The sequence below is a fragment of the Belonocnema kinseyi genome, chromosome 9 (assembly GCF_010883055.1).
Source record: "Belonocnema kinseyi isolate 2016_QV_RU_SX_M_011 chromosome 9, B_treatae_v1, whole genome shotgun sequence".
Lineage (NCBI taxonomy): Eukaryota > Metazoa > Arthropoda > Insecta > Hymenoptera > Cynipidae > Belonocnema > Belonocnema kinseyi.
Window position 1 is genome coordinate 65,513,454 of NC_046665.1, and position 26,516 is coordinate 65,539,969.

Consider the following 26,516-nt stretch of genomic DNA (forward strand, 5'->3'; position numbering starts at 1 on the left):
TATATATATATATATATATATATAGTGCGTGCGATATATAATGCTTTTGTTGTGTATAAAGTGTATATACTTTATCTGGTGAAAGATTAAAAATATTGTTGTTCAAGGCAGTACAGATTTAGATGTAGGCGTATATAGTTTTTTTCGTGTATATAGTTTGTATATTGTATATAATTTGAATATTGTATATAGTTTGTATAGTGTATATAGTTTTTTTATGGTGTATAATGTGTATAGTCTTAAGAGGTACAAACCTGACTGACAACCTCCACGTGGTGTACTTAGGGCAAACTTACAAATAGTTTGGCGAATGTTGCCAGTTAACGGGAAGAATATTCTTCGTATATTTTAACTATGACTATTTCGTAGATTCTGTGTATACTTTTTCTGATCTCTTATTTTATACTATGAATCAAGAGATCTCGAAAAAAGAAGTATTTTTTATATTTATTTCGCAATCGGTTGTTAAAATTGCAGTAGAAATATTGTATATTTTCAGGCGATCTGCGTAATGCATATTGCGTTTATCGTGTACATTAGGTGTCTGTAGTATGTACGTGTATGGGGTATGTTATAGCAAACGGAAAAGGACAAAAATACAAGATTCAAAGTAAAATCTATGCAATATCATATCTATAATTACAACTGATGCTAATTTAAAAAATCCATGAGTTTAAATCAAGAAGACCCCTCGTTTTAATAGAATACCATGCTTTTTAGGGGCCAACAACACAATTTTCTTTTTTTTTTCACTGTGAAGCACCATTGGGATCATGCTGGGGAAAATATATGTTTTTACTAAGGTCGAGGGTCACTTTTTAAGAAAATAATTACGGCGGTGCAAAAAAGTTTTCATTAAAAATTTTATTTTTCAAAATTTCAAAAAAATTTTTTCCTATTTCTAATTGCCAGAATTGACTCTTGATTTTTTTAGAACTGCTGTGATACCTTGTACAATATATATTTAAACCATTAATATTTATTAAGCCATTTTCGAGAAAATTGAAATTTTCGATTTTTCGAAAAAATTTTAAAACTTGTGTAAATTTTTTTTTTTTAATTTGGCACTTGGGGTAAATTAGTCTCATAATGGGAACAACTTACCATATAAATATGAACCAAATATCTTCCAAGGTAGACCAGCCATGCTTACCCGGCTAAAGTTTACCTTTTTGTTGGAAATTGTTTTCTTGTTAATATTGATTTTTTAAACGGAAATTTAACATCTATTTTTCAATTAAAGTTTACCTTTTTTAGTTGAAAGTTCGTCTTTTTCGTAGAAATTTAATCTTCTTTGTTTAAAATTCATCGGTTTAGTTTAAAATATAACTGTTTTGTCGAAAATTAATTTTATTAAGTTGAAATTTCATCTTTTTGGTTAAGAATTAGTTTCTTGAGTTGAACATTCATTTTTTTTAGTTTAAAACTGTTTTTTTAACAGAAATTTAAGCATTATAGTTATGGATGAATATTTTAGTTAATTTATTTGGTTGATTTTTTAAAAATAATTAATTAGGAAAAATTCAAGGAAAGCTAGGGAATTTTGAAATTGGGATTTTAAAGAAACCCAGAATATCAAATAAGATACTAAAAATGGTCTTAACTTGTGTTTAGATTCGACTTAATCAAGGAGTTTCTGGCGACAATCAGGTAACACCCCCTGCCCCGGAACTAATTCCACCTCTGACAGTGATTGCTCCTTGGTGTTTTAAGGTATCTTAAACATATGCTTGTTTTCGTAACCACCGAAAATCCTAAATGGTAAATTAAAACAGAAATAATAGATTCTTTATGTAATTTTTTCTCCAGGCTATTCAACTGCCACCACAATATGAAGTAGGAAAACTGGCAGCTTATCGACTAATTTGCCTCTTGACGATCCAACCTCTTGATATCAGTTTACCGAAATCGCATTTGACTCTTTTTTATCGAGCTGTGCACAACGGAATTTCCAGTAATGACATTAAAATTCTTCACACTCTTGTCAAATATACTGGACCCAGATTATTCAGTTTAAATCTCCCTGGATCGAGTCTTCTTATTTTGGATTATATCCAAGCTGCAAATGTCATTCTCAGCAGTCCAGAGATCGAGGTATTTTTCTAATATTTCTTTAAATACATCAAACAGACACAGCGGTTCAGTAGTTTAATTATAAGGTAAAAACGGAGATTTTTGCCGATAAAAGGAATTGAAAGGGGGTTTAATTTATTATTAAATATTAATCGAAAACAAAAAGTCAAACTTTCGAAAATGTGTCTTTATCAGTAGTTAGATATTGATTTCTTATTCTCATTATTTCTTTCTAGAAATAAATAATTTGAAAACACAAAAATGACTATTTAAGAAATCTTCTTTTTCTGTTTTTGTTTCGTTAGAAGTTTATATATATTTCTAATGTATTTTTATTAGTTGAATTCTCGCAGGTATTAAAAGCATTTTTTAATGTCAGAATATAAAAAACAACTCCAAATTAATTTTATTTTATTAAACCTGTTATACGCTACTTTTCTGCATATTATTTTCGATTTCCAAAATTTGCTTTCTACAGCCAAAAATAACGTCGTTTTACGTATTTTATAGGACATTTTAAAAGTATTAAAAATGAACCAAAATACCTATTTATTTATCGTAGCCCTCACAGTCTCCACACCCTCCCTCTTACTTGTTCCCTACTTAATTGTAAACTAAATTAATAGAATCTTATGAGAAAACCAACTGTTTTTGTTGAAAATTTTACAATTATGTTTTTGATTTAGAATTCACCTTTTTTTAATTAGAAATTGAATTATTTGGTTGGAAATTCAATTATTTTGTTAAATACTCAACAGGTTTAATAAAAATTCATGCTTGTGGTTAAAAATTCGACTTTTGGTATGAAAAGTCAACTTTTTTGGTAGAAATTTCAGATATTTGCTTCAAAATTAATCTGTTTTGGTTTAAGATTCGACTATTTTGTTGGAAATTCGTCTTTATTTTGTGTCAATTCAACTTTTTTTTTTAATTTTAAATTAAAATCCTTTTTGGTTGAAATACAAAATATATCATTCTTTGTTAGGAATTTATCTTTTTTGTTTAAAAGCTCAGTTACCTTCTTAAAAGTTTAACTACTTTTTAAGAAATCATTTTTTTTTTAATATTCATCATTTTAGTTGAAAATTTATCTATTTGATTAAAAATGTACCAATTTTGTTGAAAATGATATTTTTTGTTGTTAAATTTATCTGTTTTTTATTTGAAATAAAAATATGCTTTGGTCGAAATAGCAATTATTACACTTTTCGTTAAACATTCATCTTTTTTGGTTAAAACTTTTGTTTTGTTTGCAATTCAATTTTTTTTTAATTTAGCTGTGTAGTTGAAAAGTCCTATTTTCTGTTTATAAAATTAAATTATTTTGTATAAAAATCGTCTTTTTAGGTTGTAAACTTAAGAATTAGCTTGAAAATTCAAATATTTGATTGAAAATGAAAGCTTTGTTAAAAATTCTTTTCCATGTTGAAAAATCATCGTTTTGGTGGCAAATGTAACTATTTCTTTAAAAATTCATCTGCATATTTTGTTGATTTTTATTTATTTATTTTTTTGAAAATGAACTTTTTCGGAATGAAAATTAAACTGCTTTGTAAAAAAGACTCCAATTTTTAGATTATAAATTCAAATATTAGGTTGAAAATTAACTTTTTCGTTGTAAATTCTTATTTTTGAATTCATGATTCAACTGTTTTGTAGAAAATTCACCTTTTTTGGTTGAATTCAACTACTTGGTTAAATGGTTCAATGTGTACCTATTTTGTTGAAGATTTGTCTGTTTGGTTTATTTTAACGGTCTTATTCAAAATTAAAATCTTTTTGGGTTGAAATTACAACTATTACATATTTCGTTGAGCATTTATCTTTTTTTCTTATTAAGAATTGTTGTTTTGTTTGGAATTTAATGGTTTTTTGTCAATTTAATTGTTTTGTTGAAAACCCCTCTTTTTGGGTCGAAAGTTCGTCTTTTTGCTTAAAAAATCAAGTGCTTGGTAGAAAATACAACTATTTGGTGTAAAATTATATTTTGTGGTTTAAAATTCATATTTTCCATTAAAAAATTTTACTATTTTTTAGAAAATTCGTATTTTTTGGCTTAAAAATTCAACAATATATTTAAATATTTTTCTTTCTTTACCAAGACATATTTTTTCATTGTAAATTGTTTTTGTTGTTTTAATTCTTTGGTCAAATTTGGCATTCTCGGTTTGAAAACTAAACTGTTTTGTTGAGAAGTCGTCTTTTTAGATGGTTAATAAAAATTTTTGTTTGAGAATTCAAATATTTGGTTGAAAATTTAACTGTTTTATAGTAAAGTCGAGTTTCTGGTTGGAATATCATTTATTACATTTTTGGTTAAGAATTCATCTTTTTGGTTGAAAGTTACTTTTTTTATACAAAATAATGTTTCTTGTTTGAAAATTTATCGTTTTTATTGAAATTTTAACTATTTGATTCAAAATGTATCTATTTTGTTGAAAAAGTAATATTTTTTCTTAAAAAATTAGAAAATTGTAACTTTTCATTTCAAATTTAATATTTCTACCTATATTATTTTTATTTAAAAGAATTTATTCCCCTATTCACGTGGAAAATTTCCTGGTTTCCTCTATTTCAAAAGCATTTTGTCGTGTGTATCAACTAAAAGATTGATTTATCTTCAAGTTTAATTTTTTGATTAATGTTGACGATATATTTTCAAAATATGAAATTAATATTATACTAATATATAATATAATAATATCATATAATATAATAAATATAAAGATCAATCACTAGGAAATATTTTAAATGAGTATAAAAAAATGTCTCCTAAAACATCTCGTTTATTTCTTTTTATGATTCTTACATTAGTAAATGAATCGAAACCTTGCACATGAAGGGGGAAGATTGGGTACAATTTCTCGATTTTAGGTATTTTAGGGGACTTTAAAATTTAATGGGGAAAGAAGGAAGTAGGTGAAAAACTGAACGGACTGTTGATCCCTGATATAAACTCTAACAGAGTTGCAGTACTCTTAATTGATTTAATTAATGTTTATTAAAATTTTGTATCAAGGCGCCAAGGACGGAAGCAGTTTCGATTCTCGGATCCTTATTATCCTTGCCGAGCACAGCATCAAAGTTACCAGTTTTGCAACCAGATAGAACGGACATTCTAACAACAACCTGTCCCTATGCAAATGTATATACATATTTTACATTTATTTTTAAAAAAATCTTCATTCGATTTATAAACTCTAATTAAATAAAAATATTTTGCCTGCAGGATCACATCGTGGCAATTTTGATGAGATCTTGTAAACGAGAACCAACCGGAATTGCAAGATGTATCGCTCTTTCCAGCATTGCGATGTTCGTCTACCGAGAACTTTCTTATAAATCTCAAAATCGAACTGTTCCAGAAGCGATTATGGTTCTTCTTCTTGCACTTAGAGTGAGTCATATAAATAATTTACATTTGTTGGTACTTTTTAATAAACCCTAATGGTATTTTTTAAGTTAACTGTGAGGCTAAACTTCTTGTGATCTTTTTTTAATTCAATTTGATTTGTACTTTAAATTTTTATACCAGGAAAGAAATTTAGTCTCTTTTTGCCTTGGGGTTTTGAGCACTATGCATTTGCATGACTCACGAGTGAAAATAGAATATCTAAAATATATTGGTAAAGGTTTTTTTTGCACGCTTTTTGGGGAAGGATAATTATTTATCAATAAGCAAAAAGGTGGTTGGATCGCTTCAATGTTAGTGCTATTAGTGTTCCATTGGATCGGATAGTCGACGGATGCGACAAGCTGCTCGCCGAAAGGACAAATTCCATTTTCTTCTAGCTAATCAGGTATAGACAGAATCTATCGATAGTCCTTTTCTGCATTTTTTCAGTGCCGTCTACCTTCTCCGAAGTCTCGCAGCATCCGTACATGTTTTCTGCTTTTTAACACTGAAATTGTCAATGACTAACTAATGTGAAACTTTAGTTTCTATTTGTAAAGTGCCTGTTTGTATATTCAGGGTTGCTACAAAAAAAAAAACAGTTTCAAAATTCCCTGACTTTTCCCTGAAACATTTTTCATTTTACATGGCGGTTATAATTTTTTTGTTTAGGTATAAAAACAAACTTACACCTTGGAGATCAAAAATTGTAATTTTAATCAAATTAATTAATAAGTCGTACACAATTTTACAAGGGGATCATCCATAAATGATCTAATGCGTAAAATACATTATTTCAACCAAACATTTGAGTTTGTAACTCAAAAAGATCAATTTTAAATTAGAAATGGAAGAATTAAATGTTCACATAAAAAAATTAGTTACTAACCAAGATTAAAAGAATTTTCAACACAATAGTTTAACTTTCAATCAATCTGATGAATCTTAGATGATTTCTCAACAAGAAGTGTAATAACTGAAGAAAATTTTCTTTATCGAAAATGGTGAATTTTCACGCTAAAAAGACCCAAAAAAGATACATATTCAAGCAAAAATAGAATAGTTACTTTTTTAACTAAACAAAAAACGAAGCTTCAATAAAATAGTTCAATTTTTAACAGAAGAAATTAAATTTTTACTAAATGGATGCATCTTCAATCAAAAAAGAACAATTTTAAACAAAATACATGCATTTTTAAATAAAAAAGATAATTTTTTTATTAAAAATAGAACATTTCAATTAAAAAAAAAAATTTAATAGTTAAATTTAGAACCAAAGAAATGAAAATTCACCCAAAATCTATTTTTGGAGAAAATTAATTTTTTTAATAAAAATTAATGTTCAACCAAACAAAATTAAAATTTAAAGGAATATTTAAATTTTGAATCAACCATTTTAATTTTCAATCCAGAAGATTAAATTTCTATGTAAAATGGTACGTTTTTGCATAAAAAAGGGAATAGTTACATTTGTAGCTGAAAAAATGAATTTTTAACTAAATTTATGAACCTTCAACCTAAAAAATTATTTTTTAATAAAAAAGTTGAATTTTCAACCCAATAATTAATTTTCTACAAAAAAACAACAAATTTTTAACAAATTGCATGAATTTTTAAGTAAAAAAGACAATAATGAAATTTTCAGTCGAAAAATTAAACTTCTACTAAATAAAATAAAATTTCAGCGAAATAATAATTAATTTTTCAACGAAACCGCTAAATTTTTTTATATATTTGTACACAAAAAAGAAAATGGTTACCTTTTCATTTGAAGAAATGAATTTTTTTTTAATTGATGAATCTTCTACCAAAAAAATTATTTTTTAACAAAATTGTTGAATTTTCAACGCAAAAAATTAATTTTTTACCAAAATACAATTTTTCAGCAAAATAATTACATTTTTAACTAAAAAACACAAATTTTTAACCAAAAAGTGAGTAGTTAAATTTTCAGTTAGAAATTCACATTTGTGAACCATATAAAACAAATTTTCAACAAAATAGCTCAAGTTTCAGCCAAAGAAATGAATTTTAAACAGATATAAAAAGTTTCAACTAATGAGATTAGTTTTATACCAAAAAATACAAGTTTTCAACAAAGTAGTTGAATTTTCACCGAAAACAGAAAAATATAAACTTAAAATAGAATATTGAAACTCTTACTAAAAAAATTAATTTTTAATCAAATAACATTAATTTGCAACGAAAAAGTTCACTTTTCAACCAAGCAGCTGAACTTTCAAGCAAAAGGATTAAATTTCGATTTAAAGAAATCTGTTTCCAAAAAAATATAACAGTTAATTTTTCCGTTAAAAAAGTTAATTTTCAATATTATTTATTCAAAAAAATGCATGAAATCTCAATCAAATTTTAATTTAAGGAATTTTCTACTTAACAGTTAAATTTCCAATTAAAGAAATAAACTTCTCTCTTATACGAGAAAAAAAAGAGAATTTTCAACGAAATACAGGAATATAAATTTTTAACAATTTAAAAAAAAAGGAAAAGTTTTTCATTTAAAATGATAAATCGTCAACCAAAAATAAATTTTGGATAAAGTAGTTCCACTTTAAACTAAGTAGTTTAATTTTTAACCAAAAAAGATTATTTCTCAACAAAAAATGGAATAGTCGATATTTCAACCAAAAAAAATTTGAATTTTAAATCATAAACAGTTTAATTTTAACAAAAATATGAGTTTTTGACTAAAAAGAATGATCTATTAATAACAATTTTGAATTTTTGACAAAATAATCAAATTCACTTTAATTTCACGCTTTCACAAATTTTCCGACTCGTGTCAAGTTTTTCTGATATTCCCTGACTTTCTGGTATTCCCTGACTGGTAGCAGCCCTGATATGTAAAGCTTACTTCATTAGTAAACTGATCAAGAAAAATGTCCAACTTTTGATTCAGATATAACACAGACTTGGGCTTTTTTGACCAGAAACTTGGTGAAAATAACGCTTCCCATTTTACTAGAAAAAAAATTTGTAAGCACAATTTCTTTTACAGGCAACTCACGCAACAGTGTCTCAAGTGGCTTGCGATTGTCTTCTTCTACTTTGCGATAAAACGGACACTTTACTCGAATTTTATCCGAATATGCCAGAAAAAATAATCCAGGTGACTAAGCGAAATCTCTGCTAATAATGAGTTTAAGTTCTTGCAATAACTCATTTCTTTTGTAGAATTTATCGGAAACTTTGGGCCAAACTACGATGCCAGAAAGACGGAGTGCATTGACAATTTCGATGCTCTTCTGTTTGGGTGAATGGGCCATGCATCTTGGCCCAACTGTTCTACAGCGTGTTTACCAAGGAAAACCTCTTCTTCTGACACTGTTTACAGTTTTGGATAACATAATTCAAAACAAGGCTGGAAAGAATCTACAAGATAGCAAAATTCAACCAGAGTTTGAGGATTTCGATCCTGATATTGCCCTGGACAATTTGTCGTATGAATCTCATTCTAAATCACCACGAAGAGGAAATATCCAATCTGTACAACTGGCAGCGAAAATGGTTAAATATTGTTTAAACTTTAAAATGGGAAATTTAAGAATCTAGAGAATAAGAGTTTCCTTCATGCTGACTTTGGAAGTTTTCTTTGATTTGATTCTGATTCAGGTAATGATGCATCTGGTGAATCATCTTGGCCACTTTCCAATGGGAATCGGAGCCGCACGTTTGTCATCTTTAGTCGTAGAACTGGATGATGTCCCAGGAATAGACAGCGACGAACTTTCATCTGCAGTTTTCCACGCACCCAACATTCAAATGTTAATGCTATCCAGCTCTATAATAATGTCTCTGATCGAATTAGAAACCCTGGATGCACCAGGAGGTGGTGTCACCGCAGGATTGACGACAGCCCCTTGCATGGTGAGAGTTTTACTCCGGGACTTAACAGGAAAAGCTTCTTGGGACAGTTCCATTCTGTACAATCAGCCCACGAATGACGAGGATATCAGAATGCCTGGCGTCAAAGCAGGTAGAGATTTTTAAGTATTTTGGAAGATTTCAAAGGATTTAACGAAAAAATTTAAGATTTCATAGATTTAATCAATATTTCGGAGGATTTTAAGGATTTTAAATTATTTCAAACCATTTCATAAAAATGTCGTAGATTTGAGAAAGCTTTAGAAGATTTAAAAGGATTTCTAAATATTTCATAAGATTACAAAAGATAGAACAAAAATTATAAAGATCTTACAAAACCTTCGAAAATTTGTGAATGATTTTAGATGGTTTCATAGATTTCACAGGATTTCAAAACATTTCAGATATTTCATCAAACTTTCGAAAATTTTTAAGGATTTCAGAAGTTTCCATGTGATTTCTCACACAATTGTAAGCTTTCAAAGGATTTCAAAGATTCCAAATGATATGAAAAAATATAAAAAGATTTCACAAAACTTTTATATTTTTCAAAAAACTTAAAATATTTCACGAAGATTTAAAAATGCTTCACAAATATTTCAGGAGATTACGAAAGATAAAACAAATTTTTTTAAGATTTCACAAAGATTTTACAAAAATGTTAAAGGTTTCAAAAAATTTGAAATATTTCACGAAGATTTAAAAATGCTTCATAAAGATTTCAGAAGATTAGTAAAGATTAAAGATTCCATTAAACTTTTGAAAATTTTAAAGGATTTCAGAAGATTTTATATGATTTCACAGATTTCACCAAAATTTTAAAGGTTTCAAAAGATTTGAAATAATTTACAAAGCTTTAAAAATGCTTCATAAAGATTTCATAAAACTTTCGAAAATTTTCAAGGATTTCAGAAAATTTCATATGATTTCTCAAATTTCACAAAAATTGTAAAGGTTTCAAAAGATTTGAAATATTTCACAAATATTTAAAATTGGTTTACAGCGATTTCAGAAGATTACAAAAGATTAAACAAAATTTTTGAAGATTTCACGAAGGCTTCCAAGATTTCATAAAACTTTTGAAGGATTTCAGAAAGTTTTCTAGATTTCACGAATATTTCGAAGATTTTAAAGGATTTAAAAATATTTCAGAATATTGAAAAATATTAAACAAAATTTTAAAGATTTCATAAAGCTTTCGAAAATTTTAAAGGATTTCAGAAGATTTCATATGATTTAAAAGATTTCAAAAATTTTTTAAAGGTTTCAAAAATTTGAAATATTTCACAAATATTTGAAAATGCTGTGCAACGATTTCAGGAGATCACAGAAGATTAAACAAAATTTTCAAGATTTCACAAAAGCTTCCAAGATTTCATAAAATTTTGAGAATTTTTGAAGGATTTTAGAAAGTTTTCTAGATTTCAAAAATATTTCGAAGATTTCAAAGGATTTCTAAATATTTCATAAGATTACAAAAGATAGAACGAAAATTATAAAGATATCACAAAACTTTCGGAAATTTATGAATGATTTTAGATGGTTTCATAAATTTCACGAAGATTTCAAAAGATTTCAAAATATTTCAGATATTTTATAAAACGTGCGAAAATTTTAAAGGATTTCAGAAGTTTCCATGTGATTGACAAAAATTTAAAAATGCTTCACAAATATTTTAGAAGATTACGAAAGATAAAACCAATTTTTTTAATATTTCACAAAAATGTTAAAAGTTTCAAAAGATTTGAAATATTTAACATTTTAAAAATGCTTCATAAAGATTTCAGAAGATTGGAAAATATTAAACCAAATTTTTTAAAATTTCAAAGATTTCATAAAACTTTCGAAATTTTTTGAAGAATTTCAGACTTTACACAAATTTCGAAGATTTCAAAGCATTTAAAAATATTTCAGAATATTGAAAAATATTCAACCAAATTTTAAAGATTTTATCAAACTTTCGAAATTTTTAAAGTGTTTCAGAAGATTTCATATGATTTTACAGATTTCACAAAAATTGTAAAGGTTTCAAAAGATTTGAAATATTTTATAAAGATTTCAAAAAAATTTCAAAAAGTATCTTAGAAATTTGGAAGATTTCAGAAAGATTTCCAAAGATTTTAGAATGGCTTGAAAAGATTAAAAAGAATGCACAAAGAGTTCAGAAAGATTTCAAAGGCTTGAAAACTTTTAAAAAGATTTAAAAGAATTTCAAGAGATATAAAAATATTTTGCAAACATTTTTAGAATTTCAGAAATATTTTTCAGATCTCACGAAGATTTCAAAGATTTCAGAAACATGTCGTAGATTTCACAAAGATTTCGAAAAGTGCAAATGATTAAAAAAATTGCAAAAGATTTCTCGGGTTTCAAAATATTTCGATACATTTAAAAATATTTCACGAAATGTTCAGATTTCACAATAATTTAAAGATTTCAGGATTTAGAAGATTTCAAAATATTTCGAAAGATTTCAAAGATTTCCGAAAGATTTAAAAGGTTTTAAATGATTTCAATACATTAACAATTTTTTTTAAATATTTGAGAAAGATTTCAAGCACTGATTGCAATGAATTTCAACAATTAAATACACTCAATTATAATATGTTATAATAATGATTTTAAAAAATATAAAAAGTTTTCACAAAAGTTTTAGATTTTTCAAAACATTAAAAATATTTCACAACGATTTAAAAATGCTTTAAAAATTTTTCAGAAGATTACGAAAGATAAAACAAAATTTTTAAAGTTTTCAAAAAGATTTCACAAAAGTTTGAAAGGTTTCTTAAGATTTGAAATATTTCACAAAGATTTAAAAATGCTTCATAAAGATTTCAGAATATTAGAAAAGATTAACCAAATTTTTAAATATTTCAAAAATTTCATAAAACTTTCGAAAATTTTTGAAGGATTTCAGAAGATTTCAAACTTTACGAAATTTTCGAAGATTTCAAAGGATTTTAAAATATCTCAGAATATTGAAAAATATTTTTTAAAATTTCAAAGATTTCATCAAAATTTCGAAAATTTTAAAGGACTTCAGAAGATTTCATATGATTTCATAGATTTCAAAAAAATTGTAAAGGTTTCAAAAGATTTGAAATATTTTACAAAGGTTTAAAAATGCTTTACAACGTTTTCAGAAGATTACAAAAGATTAAACAAAATTTGTGAAGATTTCACAAAGGCTTCGAAGATTTCATAAAACTTTTGAAGGTTTTCAGAAAGTCTTCTAGATTTCACAAATTTTTCGAGGATTTCAAAGCATTTAATAATATTTCCGAATATTGAAAAATATTAAACAAAAATTTTAAAGATTTCATAAAATTTAAAAGTTTTCTCAAAGGATTTCGGAAAATTTCATCTGATTTCACAAGGAATTCAAAGGTTTTAAAATGTTACAGTACATTTACAAAGATTTAAAAAGATTTCACACTATTTTAAAAGCTTTAAAACGTTTAAAATGTTTCACATAGATTTAAAAATGCTTCAAAAAGATTTCAGAAGATTTCAAAAGATATCTAAGAAATTTAGAAAATTTCAGAAACATTTCGTAGATTTGACGAAGATTTCGAAAATTTCAAAGGATTTAAAAAGATTGCAGAAGATGTCTCTGGTTTCAAAAGATTTCAATACTTTTGAAAATATTTCACGAAAACTTCAGATTTCGCAATAATTCAAAGATTTCACGAAAATTTTAAAGATTTCATAGGATTGTAAAGGATTTAGAAGATTTGAAAATATTTCGGAAGATTTCAATGATTTCAGAAAGAATTAAAAGATTTCAAAAGATTTCAATACATTAACCATTTTTTTTTTAAAGATTTGAGAAAAATTTCAAGCACTGATTGCAATGAATTTCATTCATTAAATACACTAAATTATAATACAGTACAAGAATATGCAAATTTCACTTGTTTGTAAAATTCCATTAGTTTCCAAATTGTATAAAAATCTTGTAGTTTCTGGAAGAATATTTTTTGTAATTTTTTTATATAATTTCATATAAAACGTCAAAGATGGTGGAAAAAAAATTCTACTGGTTGCCCTGGTTGCAATGTATTTTAACAATATTTAATACAATACATTATAATATAGTAAAACAATATGCAAATTGTAATTCTTTGTAAAATTTTATTAGTTTCCAAATTCTAGAAAATTTTGTAGTTTTTAGAAGAATACTTTTTGTAATTTTCTGATGTATTTCGATATAAAACGTTAAAAATGGTTAAAAATTAAAAAATTAATTTTACTAGCAATAAGTTTTTGCTAGAATTCATACACTGACCAAATTTTACATGATGTGATTACAAATTTTCAGCAAAAATTACAATTTTCATATTGTTCTACTTTATTTTAATTTATTGTGTTTTATTGTGATAATAAATTTAAACCAGATAAGATCATTCCATCAATTCCAACTCGAATTCAAAAGATAAAAAAAAATGTCAGAGATTTCACGAAGACTTATACACCAGATTTCAAGAGTAATCAAAACCTCATGAATTATGGACTATCATGCATTTTTAGTATTATAAACTGTGTTTAGTACCATTAAAAGTGTGGCTGTCTATACACCACTATTGACAGGGACTAGGCGAGCGCGAAAAGGGGGAGATTTTATATTCAAATCCTTTCTTTGCAGTTGACTGGGGATTTAAAATGGAAAAAGAGGAATTAACAAGTGTGCTACCATTGATGAGTTGTCCTCCTAGACATACAATGAGACATCGAGAACCTCATATTCTGCCGACCTTCGCAAATGCAGCGAGTGATATGGATAATTTAGACGACGTATGTGGATTGAAAATTTCTAACAAATAGACAAGTTTAATCAATTGAATTTGTCTTAAAACTAGATATAAATCTTGAATTTCTATTCCAGTTGCTTCAGTATATTGGATACACTAGCCCGGAAGTATTAACAAATCCGGAAGTAACTTTGAACGCGCCGGCTAATTCTCCTCAGGCTCATCATCTCGAAAGTGAAACAATTGCTACTATTCTCAACCAACGAAATGCTGAACGGGAACATATTAACAACTGGAGTCAACATATCAGGTTCTTATTTAATCTAGTTTGTCACAGAAAAAATATCGGAGTGTCTCTTCATCTCGAAAACCTGGAATACCTGGAATTGTCAGGAAATTTTTATATACCTGGAAACCCCTGGAAATGTCAGGGAACTGACTTTTTAAGTCATACAATTTTCCCGAGTGTGCTATTTTTTTTAATTGTGATATAAACTGAAATAACAATTTTGTTTTTGTTGGTGAAAGTAACTTTTAAAACACTGGATTTATGCTGATTTAAATCCAACTTTTTCTTATAAATTTCACTAATCTCAGGAAAATATATTTTATTTAAAGTATTAATATGTTGAATATGCACTGAAATTTAACTATCAAGACAAAATAAATATTTTGTTTTAATTTATCATTGAAATTCATGGACATAATTATGTTTTTAGTATTATTAATTGATTGAATCATTTCATGGTGATAATGAATGTAATTAAGAATATCCTTTAATTAATTGTCAAAACCTTATCATTGAAACACATTAATTAAATTATACATAAGATGAATTTCTTGACTTAAAAAAACAAATTTTCAACCAAATATTTGCACTTTCAAACAAGTAGTTGAAATTTCGACATTTTAATTTAAACCAAATTGTTGAATTTTAAAGTTAAAAATGATACATTTTCAATCAAAAATCGAAAATTTAAGTTTTCAGTTAAAAAGATAATAATTTTTAAGAAAAAGGAAAAGGAATGTCATAAAATAGAAAAATTTTAAACCAAAAAAATTAATCTTGAACAAAATAGTTCCACCTTCAAGCAAGTAAGTGAATATTCTCTGAAAAAATAGAAATTCTCAATTAAAAATGTAATAATTGATATTTCAACCAAAAAAGACGAAACCAAAATAAACCAGTTGAATTTTCGGTCAAAAGAGATGGATTTTCCAGTTATTAGTGGCAGTTTTAACTAAAAAAGATTACATTTATACCAAAAGAGAGAAATTGTGAACTAATTACACAAATTTTCCAACGAGTGAATTTTTAAACCAAAAAAGGCAAAATTTCTAAAAAAATATATATATATATAAATAAAAACAGAATTTTCCACACCAAATTATGATTTTTCAACAAAAAAGTTAATTTGCAACTAAATGGTTTAATTTTCAAGCTAAAAAGACGAATTTTCTACAAAACTGTTGAATTTTATACTCAAAATTATGAGTTTTTAACAACATTGCAACCAAACTGTTGAATTTTTCAAGATAAAAAGACTGTTTTTCTGCAAGACAGTTGAATTTATAACAAAAATTAATTTTCAAGAAAAAAGTTAATTTACAAGAAAATTATTGATTGGCAAAAGTACAGTTAAATTTTATACCAAATTACTGAATTTCAAAGCTAAAAGGGCTAATTCGATACAAACAGTTGAATTTTCAATCCAAAAATATAAATTTTCAACACTAAAATTAATTTGAATTCGAATTGTTGAATTTTGTAAAAAAAATGGTTATCTTTTAAGTGAATATATGACTTTTCAACCAAATAATTTGAATTCTCAACTAAAACAGATTAATTTTCTGCCAAAAAGTTACATTTTTAAGCAAAAAAGATTAAGTATCTCCCAAAAGAGATGAATTTTTAACTAAAAAATAAGATTTTTCAACAAAAACGTATAATTGTCAACCAAGCAGTTGAATTTGCTACCAAAATGTTGATATTTCAAGCAGAAAATACGAATGTCAGAGCTGCTACAAGACCTGGAAAACCTGGAAAAGTCATGGAATTAAAAAAAAAATTTACTGGATTTTTTTAATCGTCTCTATTTCAAAGTCTTATTAATTTAGTATTTTACAGCGAATTCTTTATTTGAAAATTTGAAAAGAAAACTTAAGGAAAAGACAAATATCACACAAACTGTAAAAATTAGATGAAAAGAAATGGAAGATTCAGTAGGAAAAGCAAAAAGAACTGGAAGATGTCGAAGAAGAAATTCGTGAACTGATTCAATTTTGATAAATTTTAATAAAGATATTTGTTCTTGCGATCTTAAAGTTTTATTTTAACTTTATTCAAAAATTCAGAGTTTTTTTAGATTGCTATTGTTTTCAAGTGTAATATAAATCTTTGCATAAATAGTTCTACTTTAATTGTTCTTAAAGTAATAACAAAAAAATTAATATGGTTACGATTACAAATTTTTTTTCACTTTGATAGAAATATTATTGAAAATTCTTTTGAATTCAATAAAACTGGAAAACCTGGAAAAGTCATGGAATTTAGAAGTCAGACTCTTGTAGCAACCTTGAATTAATAACCAAATAGTTGAATTTTCTACGAAAAATTATACCTGGAAAAGTCTAGAAATAGCTGGAAAAAATTTGGAATTCTCAGGGAACTTTTTTGCCGGGATTTGAGTGGACACCCTGAAAATTGAAAAACATGCTAAATAAATTATTTTTGACAATTTAGCATGTGCGCTTCTTCCGTGAATCCGCCAGTGTGCCGACTGCCTCCAGCTCCTTTTCATCACTGCCGCCTCTTATTTTCTCACCTGGGCCTGTCTGGCTGGGAACAGAGAAGGAGACTCCACATTCTCGCCAAGAACGAAAAGCTCCTTCGGGAATTGCGTAACCTGGACAGTCAGCGATCGAGGGAGACTCACAAGATGGCAGTAATTTACGTCAGCCATGGCCAGGAAGATAAGAATTCCATACTGAGCAATGTCACTGCCAGCAAAGAGTACGAGAACTTCGTAGCAAGATTGGCTTGGGAGGTGGAGCTCGAATCCCACACGGGTTTTCTCGGAGGACTTGTTCCTGGCAAGGCTTCCGGAGTTACAGCCCCCTATTTTTCCACATCATTCTCTGAAGTGCTTTTCCATGTAGCCACGAGAATGCCCTCCGACAGCCCGGAAAGCCTTTTGCAAAAGGTAATCAGAGCTCAAAATATCTTTTTAATTTAAAATTAGAAATTAAGTTAAATTTAAAATTCAGACCTCGGTCTTATTTGAGATATTTAAAGAGCTTCATGCAATTTTTTTGAATATTAAATCGAATTGTTAATTAAAGGGTTGCAGTAAAGAACTAGATAACGAAAATTTTTCCGAAAATTGGCTTTTTGCATAATTTTTTTTTAAATCTAATACATATTTTGTTAAAAGGATTTGTTCGAAATCTCACTTTTAGAATGTGGTAAAATAAGGATACTGGTTATTCAAACTCAGATAGCTGACTACTTGTCTCATCCCCTTCTTCTTCTTTTTTTACTTTCTTAACCTCATATCTTTTTTTAAACCTTTTTCGCACCATATTTCTCTGTCTACAAGTTTTTCAATACAATACAATAATAAAACTCTTCTTTTTTGAAAAAAAAAGCTATTAAATAAAACTGACATTGTTTCCAGCACCAAAGTATCAATCAAATTCCAACCTAAAATCTTAAATCTCCATTTTCTACAAAAAGCTATTTTTCTTTTTTTTCTTTTACTTAACATATTGCCGTGCAACAAGAAACGAAATTTCTTTTAATTATTATAATAAACAGAGATCGGATGAGCGTAGTCTGAAGTTGCTCACGGAGCGTAGCCTCGGCTTCCTCGTTGCGGAGAACCGTCTTTTGGGTGGAAGTGGTGGGAGAACCTTTTAATATCTATGGCTGTGATGAGCAGACAGCACAGAACAGAATGAAAAGAAAATAGAGCGACAAATGATACGTTGTCATCAATGCAAATACAGGGTGGCCCCTGGACATGGAAATCGGCAAATGACAGTGAATTTATTTTTTGACCGGGAATATTACAAATTTTAAAAAAATAAATCTATCGAGCTTTGATTTAAACCGTGTTTTAAATAATTAGCTAAATTTTTATATTTTGCAATTATGATATCATTCAGTTTAGAATGCGTAAATCGAAAATCTTTCACTTTAAAAATGTTCTATTTTAATTTTTAAGCGTACATTTTTATTTAAAGAATTTTAAAATGCAGTTTTAAAGAATTAAAAAATTTAAAGTTAGAAATGTTTGAAATAGATGGTTTAGGATTAAAAAAAAAACATTTTTAGTCGATAAAATTTGAATATAAATTAATTAACAGATTTTTAATTGAACTGTACTTTAAGTATTCCAGATTTTAACATTAAAAATTAAACTGTTTAAATTTAAAAGTCTTATTGGTTAGACAAATGTAAACAACTGATTGAAACATTATAAACTATTATAATTTTTAAATAACTTTGAAATAATATGTTCGTAATTAAAGGCTTTAATTAATTTTCAAATATTCTTTCAGTTTAAAATATTCCATTTTTAAACCATTCAATATGAACTTTTTAATTAAGAAAAGTAACAGTTATTTAATGTTTAGGAATATCTGACTGTTCATTTAAAGTCCGTAATTACAAATCAAAAACACAAAACTAAAAACAAAACTAAACTTTGAACGTTACAATTTTAATTACTCTATTTAAAAAAATTTAAGTTGTTACTCAAATTGTTGTACTGTTATGTATAAATAACCATAACACCTACTATCCTCAGATACAATTCGAGTAAGTTCAAAAAATATTTGGAAGTTTTGAAAAAATTCAAACTGAATTAAATATCTGAAATGATTTCAAATAATTTCGAAGATTTTTAAGAATTGTGAAGAGCTTTAAAAGAGTAAAACATATTTCCTTAAGATTCGTAGGAAAATTGAAAATGATTATTTATTTTGAAAAATTAATTTGAGAGAATGTTTAAAAATATTCAGAAAGGTTTATGAAACTATGGAAAATGAACGTGGAAAATTTTAAGCAATTTTTTTGAAATTTGGCATAATTATTCAAAAAGATTGAGGAAAAAGGCGAATCATTTTAAAAGAAATTTAGATATTCTTAAAAAGTTTCAAAAATAATTTAAAATTTGAGAAACGTAAAACAACAGTCAGATTTTTCAAGATTTTGAAATCAAATTTTAAAGTGTTTTAAGGATTTTTAAAGTATGTTACTGCGTAAATGTAAGTCCGATTAATACAAATTTAAAATACAAGATATTACTGTGTGTGTATGTATATAATTCTAAACGGATCGATAATGACTAATGACAGAAAGCTAAGAGTTAAAATTAAATAGTTAAATAGTTAGTTAAAATTTCCTAAAATAGTATAATTAAAACATTTTTTAATTCATTGATTGATCCTTCAATTTAGAGCATTAAAAATGATAACGTGGATTTATATTTTTGAGTCTGAAAAAATGTATAAATCCCGGTCAATAAATAAATTAATTAAAACTGAAACAATATTTGAAATTTCATTGAAGCCTTTAATTACGAATATATTATTTTAAAGTTATTTTAAAATGAAAAATAGTTTATAAAGTTTCAATCTGGTGTTTGCATTTGTCTAACCAATGAGACGCTCAAATTTAAACAGTTTCATTTTTAAAGTTTTAAATCTGAAAATTCTAAAATTATGAACTGATTCCGAATCGTCTTGTAAAATCAGTTATTATTTAACTTTTTAATACATAAAGTACAGTCCAATTTAAAAATTATTAATTGATTTATATTCACGTTTGATCGACTAAAAAAGTATTTTTGATCCTAAACCATCTATTTCAAACATTTCTAATTTTTAATTTTTTAAGTCTTTAAAGCTGCATTTTAAAACTCTTTAAATAAAAATGTACGCTTAGAAATTGAAGTAGAACATTTTTAAGTGAAAGATTTTCGAATTAAACATTCTAAACTGAATGATATCATAACTGAAAAATGCAACAATTTAGCTAACTATTTAAAACACGGTTCAAATCAAAGTTGGACAGATTTATTTTTTAAAAATTTGTAAAATTCCAAGTCAAAAAATAAATTCACTAATATGTTACAGTGCGGTATCGTCACACTAAATGCTTTATTTTCCGGACTAAAATCATTTTTTTAATTCAAATTTTTTTATTCTTATTCAGCTTCCAAAGACGATTTTTAAAACCCATAAAATTTGAACGTGCAAATTCTTCAATGATTTACTCGGAATTGATTAACTTTCTCTGATCAAACTCATCTTCTCTCAAATTAGCAACTCAAAATCTTATAATTATGTTTTCAGTTTTTCTTTAAACTTAAAATTACACATTTTATTGTTATTCGCAACAGAGCCTGTTCCAGTTTTAGGTTCCTATCATTTTGGGATTGTAAACTTCCACATTCTGTTTTTCGAAACTGGATACTTTTTTTTATCATACAGTTTTGGTCTTAATCCAGAAACAGTTCAGCTTAGGAGTAAAGTTTTGTATCGTCTTTAAATGGTGATTTCGATTTTACAGATTTTTATTTCGCGCTCCTGAAAAAATTCAGATTTTGTTGGTTAGCTTGGTCTGTACTGTAATCTGTGGACTATTTTTGAAATCTGGTATACGGTATACATCTATCATAAAATCACATGAAATCCTTCCGAATCTTTGAACGTGTCCTAAAAGCTTTGAAATCCATCGCAATACTTTAAGAATCCCTGAAATATGTTGAGACCTTTTCAAATTCGTGGAAAACTCGCAAATTTTTTTGAAATCTTAAGTTTGCTGAAATCACTTTAAATTCTTTAAAATGTCTGGAATAGATGTAAGTCCCTAGACATTTTATTTCATTTATTCCGTAGAGTTTTCTAGAAATATTGTCGGATCTTTAGAAATCTTTTAAATAGCATTGACATTCTAGAATCCTTATGTTGAGATCCCTTGAAATTTCTAAAACCTTTAAAAGTCCCTTGAAAAAGTGACGCCAAAATAGGCTGTTTTTTTACCTATTTTTTGGACCTCGCTAGCGGCCTTGTAAAAAAATATAAAAATATGTTACAGGTATCAAATTATTCGTCATTAAAAACCAAAGTGAGCATTGCTTTTCGTTTTTTTTTTAATTTAAAAGAATTACTCCTATTTAGGGATTGAGAAGACCCCAAAGAAATAAACAAATGGGAAATACCACTAATTATAAAATCATTTTCATTGTATTTTTTCTATAAAATAAAATTATGAAAGTAAAATCATGTATTTTCTTCATTGATAAGAGGTTGATGTGAAAAATGATTGTATAATTAGTGGTATTTTTTACTTTTTAATTTTTCTGTGGTCTTCTCAACCCCTAAATTGGGGTAATTTTTTGAAATATTTAAGAAACAAAAAGCGATGCTCATTTTGATTTTCAATGGCAAGTAATTTGATACCTGTCACATATTTTTATATTTTTTCAGCAGGTCGTTAGGGAGGTCCAAAAAATAGGCGAACTTTGGCGTCACTCTTTGATTTGATTTCATTTATTCCGTAAAGTTTTTCTTTTTATAAATTTTGAGGGATGCCTTGAAATCCTTGTAATCCTTAGCAGGCCCTTAAAATTGATTTCATTTCATTTATTCCCTAAAGTTCTCTAGAAATCCGTTGGGATCTCTTGAAATATTTTCAATATCATTAATATCCTACAATCCTATTATTGGGATCCCTTGAATCTCCGAATGAATCTTTTGAATCTCCATTGAATCTTTGTAATCCTTAGAAATCCTTTGCAAATTTATATCATTTAATTTATACCCTAAAGTTCTCTAGAAATCTGTTTAGATCCCTTGAAATCTTTGAAATATCAGTGATATACGAGAATCTTATATTTGAAATCCTAGAATTATATTTTTGAGATCCCTTGAAATCTCGGCAATACTTAGAAGACCCTTGAAACCTCTAAAATTACTAGAAGTCGCTTGACATTTTATTTTATTTATTCCATAATGTTTTCTAGAAATCTGGAGGGATCCCTTGAAATCTTTTAAATGTCAGTGATATACATCAATCCTATATTTAAAATCCCTAGAAGGCTCTTGAAATGTCATTTATTCCCTAAAGTTCTGTAAAAATCCGTTGGGGCCTCCTGAAATATTTTAAGTATCATTGATATTCTAGAATCGTATTGTTGGGATCCCTTGAAATCTTTGGAATCCCTTGAATTCCCTTGAAAATTCATTTAATTTATTTCGTAAAGTTCTCTAGAAATCCATTCGGATCCCTGAAATCCCTTGAATTTTCATTGATATTCTAGAATCCTGTTGTGGGAATTTTTCTAAGGCTCTGTAATCGCTAGAAGTCCCTAAAAACTTTAATTTTTCTGAAATTCTACGAAACTCTTTGCGAAACTTTCACAATTTTGAAGTCTCGTTAAATTCCTTCGTATATTCTAAAATTTCTTAAACCCTTTTATAACCTTTGAAATCCCTCTTGAAATTTTTTAAATCAACTGAAATGATTTATTTTTTAATCATGTGAATCTCTCAAAATATTGTTGAATTCCTTAAAATGCTTTGAAATTGTACAAATGCCGAAAAAATTCCTTGAAATCTTCGAAATCTCTTGAAATATTACAAAATCATTTGAATTTCATTAGAAAGTTCTAAATCTTATGAAATGCGTTGGAGTCTTTAAACCACAATACATTCTTTAAAATCCTTGGAAATTTTAAATATCTTTTAAAATTCCTCTTAAAAATGTTACAATCTTTGAAATGCTTGGAGATCCCATAAAATCACATTATATCCCTAACAATCCAACAAAAAGTGAGTAAAATACCTTAAAATATCTTGAAATCTTCCATATCCTTTAATATTTCTTTAAAATTCCTTTAAATCTGAATTTTCTTAAAATCGAATCAATCTGATAACCCCTTTCAAATATTTTTAAATACCCTAAAGCCTTAAAATCTCTTGAAATCTTTAAAATTCTCTAAAATGTATTAAAAACTCTTGATTATGTTAAAACCCTCTAAAATTCGCGGAAAAACTCTCCAATTTCTTTTAATTCCTTGGAAATCTGTTACTGACTTAGTGTATAGAGATTCCTTATAATTCCTTATCATTATTGAATCTTTTGACTTATTTTTAAATCCTATGAATTCCTGAAATTTGGTAAATACCGTAAAAATGGCTTATAATATTTGAAACCTTTTAAAAACTTAAGAAATAATTGGAATTTTATTAGAAAATTTAAAGTCTCTTGACATTTTTTATAATACTTCGAAATTCATTAAAATCTCATGAAATTCCTCGGAATATCTTAAAGTTCTCTACATTAATTTTTTTTTAAATTTGTTTAAAAATGTTTAAATCTTTGAAGTTCTTTACGATCCCATAAAATCCCATCAAATTCATAGTAATCGAACAAAAATCGAGTAAAATCCCGTAAAACATCTTGAAATATGCCATATCTTTTTAAATTCCTTTAAAAATTATGAAATTTTTGAAACCCTTTGAATGCCCGTAAAATCTAAAGTACGCAATTTAAATCTTTTAAATATCCTAAAAGTTTTCAAATCTATTAAAGTCTTTGAAATCCACTAAAATATGTTAAAAAATCTTGAATTCTGTCAAAATCCTGTTTTTTCCCTGCAAAAGCACCTAATCGTGTGAAATCTTTTAGGTCTCGTGCCAAAAGTCAGATTCTAAGAATCAAAATATTATAGCTGGTGTCATTCCAAATAAACGACATTATTTCTTATAAAAAATGTTAAATTTTTAATAAATGACGGCTTATTTTTTCCGGAAAAACATTCTCTACAACTCTACTGTTTCCAATTTTAAAAATAATTAAATAATCGATTTAGGGCCTTAGAAGAAACCATAAAAAAATTACTTTTAAATTGGAAACAGCAGAGTTGTAGAGAATGTTTTCCCTGAAAAATAAGCCGTCGTTTATTAAAATGCAATCATTTTTCAAAACTCAGTAAGAAGCGATGGTCAGAAAAAATTCTACTGCAAAAAAACATGGTTAAAATTAATCTTTATTTTTATGAATTTTAACATTTTTCATGAAAAGAAATGTTTTTCATTTGTAAAAGAATCAGTTGTAATATTTTGATTCTTAGAATCATAGAAAAACTATTTTTTTCAGATCTCTGACTTCTGGCACGAGAACTACCTTAAATATTATGAATCTCCTAAATATTGTAAAATACTTTTAAATCTCTTTAGATTTTGTAAATACCGTGAAAGTTCCTTGAAATCTATTCAATCATTTTAATTTCATTAAAAAGTTTTAAATCTCTTTAAATGTTCTATAATACTACAGAATTCTTTGAAATTTCATGGTAGTTTCCGGAATATTTTTAAATGCACAAGTGTTTGATTTCGTAGAATTTAAGCTAACAGCCTAGAACCATTCAAAATTTTTAAATTTCATTGCAAGTTTCTCAATCCTTTAATTCATTGGAGATCGTATAAAATTGCGTATTTCCATTAAAGTTCCTTGAAATCGGTTGAAATTTTGTAAAATATTCTAAATACTTGAAAACCCTGTAAAATCCTTTGAAATGTTTTAAAATTTCGATTTTTGAGATTGAGAATATGTTATTATTTTAGCAAACCAGCGAATAAGTTAACAAAAAAATGTCAATAGTGGCATGAGTCCGAGGTCTGTAAGTTGTTCATTCGAATTTTATTTCTTTTTCTAGACGAGGCATCTTGGCAATGACGAAATCCACATAGTCTGGTCAGAACATTGGCGAGACTATCGTCGTGATATAATTCCAACAGAATTCTGCGACGTTTTGATAGTTATCTACCCACTGCCTAATGCTTTATACAGAATTCAGATATCCAGAAAATCGGAAGTTCCTTTCTTCGGGCCCCTTTTTGACGAGTGTATTGTCGAAGACAACGTTCTGCCTGGTTTAGTGAGAACAACAGCTTTGGCAGCAAGCAGAGCTAAGAGATCCACTCTTAGTCTTTACCAACACTAGTAAGTTACTTCTAACAGAATTTAAAAATATCCCAGGGATCACAGTGCAAAGGAGTTCAAAAAATGAGAAATAGGGTCATTTTTCACGAAAAGGGGGAAAGATTAATCATTTATTTTTACATTTAGAAAAGTAGAATCAATCTTTTTATAAGAAATTGTATATTTCTACAAATTTTTTAACAAAATCTCTAGAAATTCTTCTGAATCTTTTAAAATAACAAAAACAAATATTTTTAAAAATAAAATAAAAAGTAAAACAAAAAATGTATAAAAAGTTAGTAAAATAATCCATCTTTAAAATTTCTCGATGTCCTTCATATCCGTAGAAAATTTATAAATCTGTAGAAATACCTAGAATAAAGTTTAATTTATTTCCTAAAGTTCTCTAGACATTCGTTAAAATCCCTTAAAGTACATTAAAGTCTTAAGAAATTGTAATAATTCATTATAATATGTAAAAATGATTTGATTTTTATTTTCTAATACTAAAAACATAAACTGTTTGAAAATTCATGATATCACATTTTTAAATATTAAGAGTTCTTAACCTTTTTCAAACAAGTTAAATAATTTAAAAAATTATTGATTATAGTTACTCAGATATATTTTAAATAAAAATAACATTTCTTGTTGTTGTATTCTGATTCCAAAGAAAAGCTTTGGTTTCTTAATTTAAGAATTTGAGAAAGGAATTTGTTTCAATTTTGATAAATCTGTACATTACTCAAATATTATACGAAATGTATATTTCAGGAAAAAATATTTAACATCTAATAGAAATTGCCCTTAAATTTGTCGAACTGTCGAAAGTAAAGTTTTTGAAAATTGTTTTAATTGTAGAACTGATTAAATTTAGGTTCAATCGAAAAATGTAATTATGATCAGTTTTCAATGTTGTAATTCTCGTTTTGATTTTAGCCCAATCGAACGAAGTCATGGGTTTCATTTTTAAATATGTTTAATGTCCACTGAAAACTTTGATTAGACTCCTTAATCGGTCAGAAAAAAATGATTTTTGCTAGTTTTTGAAAATTTTGAAAATCCTATAACAATGTTAATTTGTGTAGAACTTTAAAATTTTTTAAATTAGGATATTTAAATCTTGAATACAAAATGAAGGGATTAAATTTGAATTTTTAAAATTATTAACATTTTAACTGTATATAATTCGATTTGAAACATTTTTAAGAAAATGTTAAATTAAATTAAATGTTTGTGTCAGTTCAACAGCAAATTAATGTAATTTGGTAGAAAATTCGTGGATTTTGTCGATTTTTGGTTAAAAAATGATCTTTTTTTAGTCGAAAAGTCTACTATTTGGTTTAATTTAACATCTTTTATGATAAAAAGTCATATGTCTTGATTGAAAATTAACTGCTTCATTGAAAATTTTACTGTC

At 26.7% G+C, this 26,516-nt stretch overlaps 1 protein-coding gene across 1 annotated transcript in view; it reads left to right on the forward strand.

The window, feature by feature from the left end:
• Window positions 1-26,516, forward strand: part of LOC117180574 (probable Rho GTPase-activating protein CG5521) — a 91,950-nt gene that overhangs the window by 52,274 nt on the left and 13,160 nt on the right. Inside the window, exons 20-30 of the mRNA XM_033373069.1 lie at window positions 1,615-1,713; window positions 1,810-2,094; window positions 5,093-5,218; window positions 5,303-5,470; window positions 8,484-8,594; window positions 8,660-8,992; window positions 9,098-9,461; window positions 13,995-14,143; window positions 14,235-14,410; window positions 16,844-17,303; window positions 24,831-25,117. Coding sequence (XP_033228960.1) covers window positions 1,615-1,713; window positions 1,810-2,094; window positions 5,093-5,218; window positions 5,303-5,470; window positions 8,484-8,594; window positions 8,660-8,992; window positions 9,098-9,461; window positions 13,995-14,143; window positions 14,235-14,410; window positions 16,844-17,303; window positions 24,831-25,117 — 2,558 coding nt within the window. The remainder of the gene's footprint in view (window positions 1-1,614; window positions 1,714-1,809; window positions 2,095-5,092; window positions 5,219-5,302; window positions 5,471-8,483; window positions 8,595-8,659; window positions 8,993-9,097; window positions 9,462-13,994; window positions 14,144-14,234; window positions 14,411-16,843; window positions 17,304-24,830; window positions 25,118-26,516) is intronic.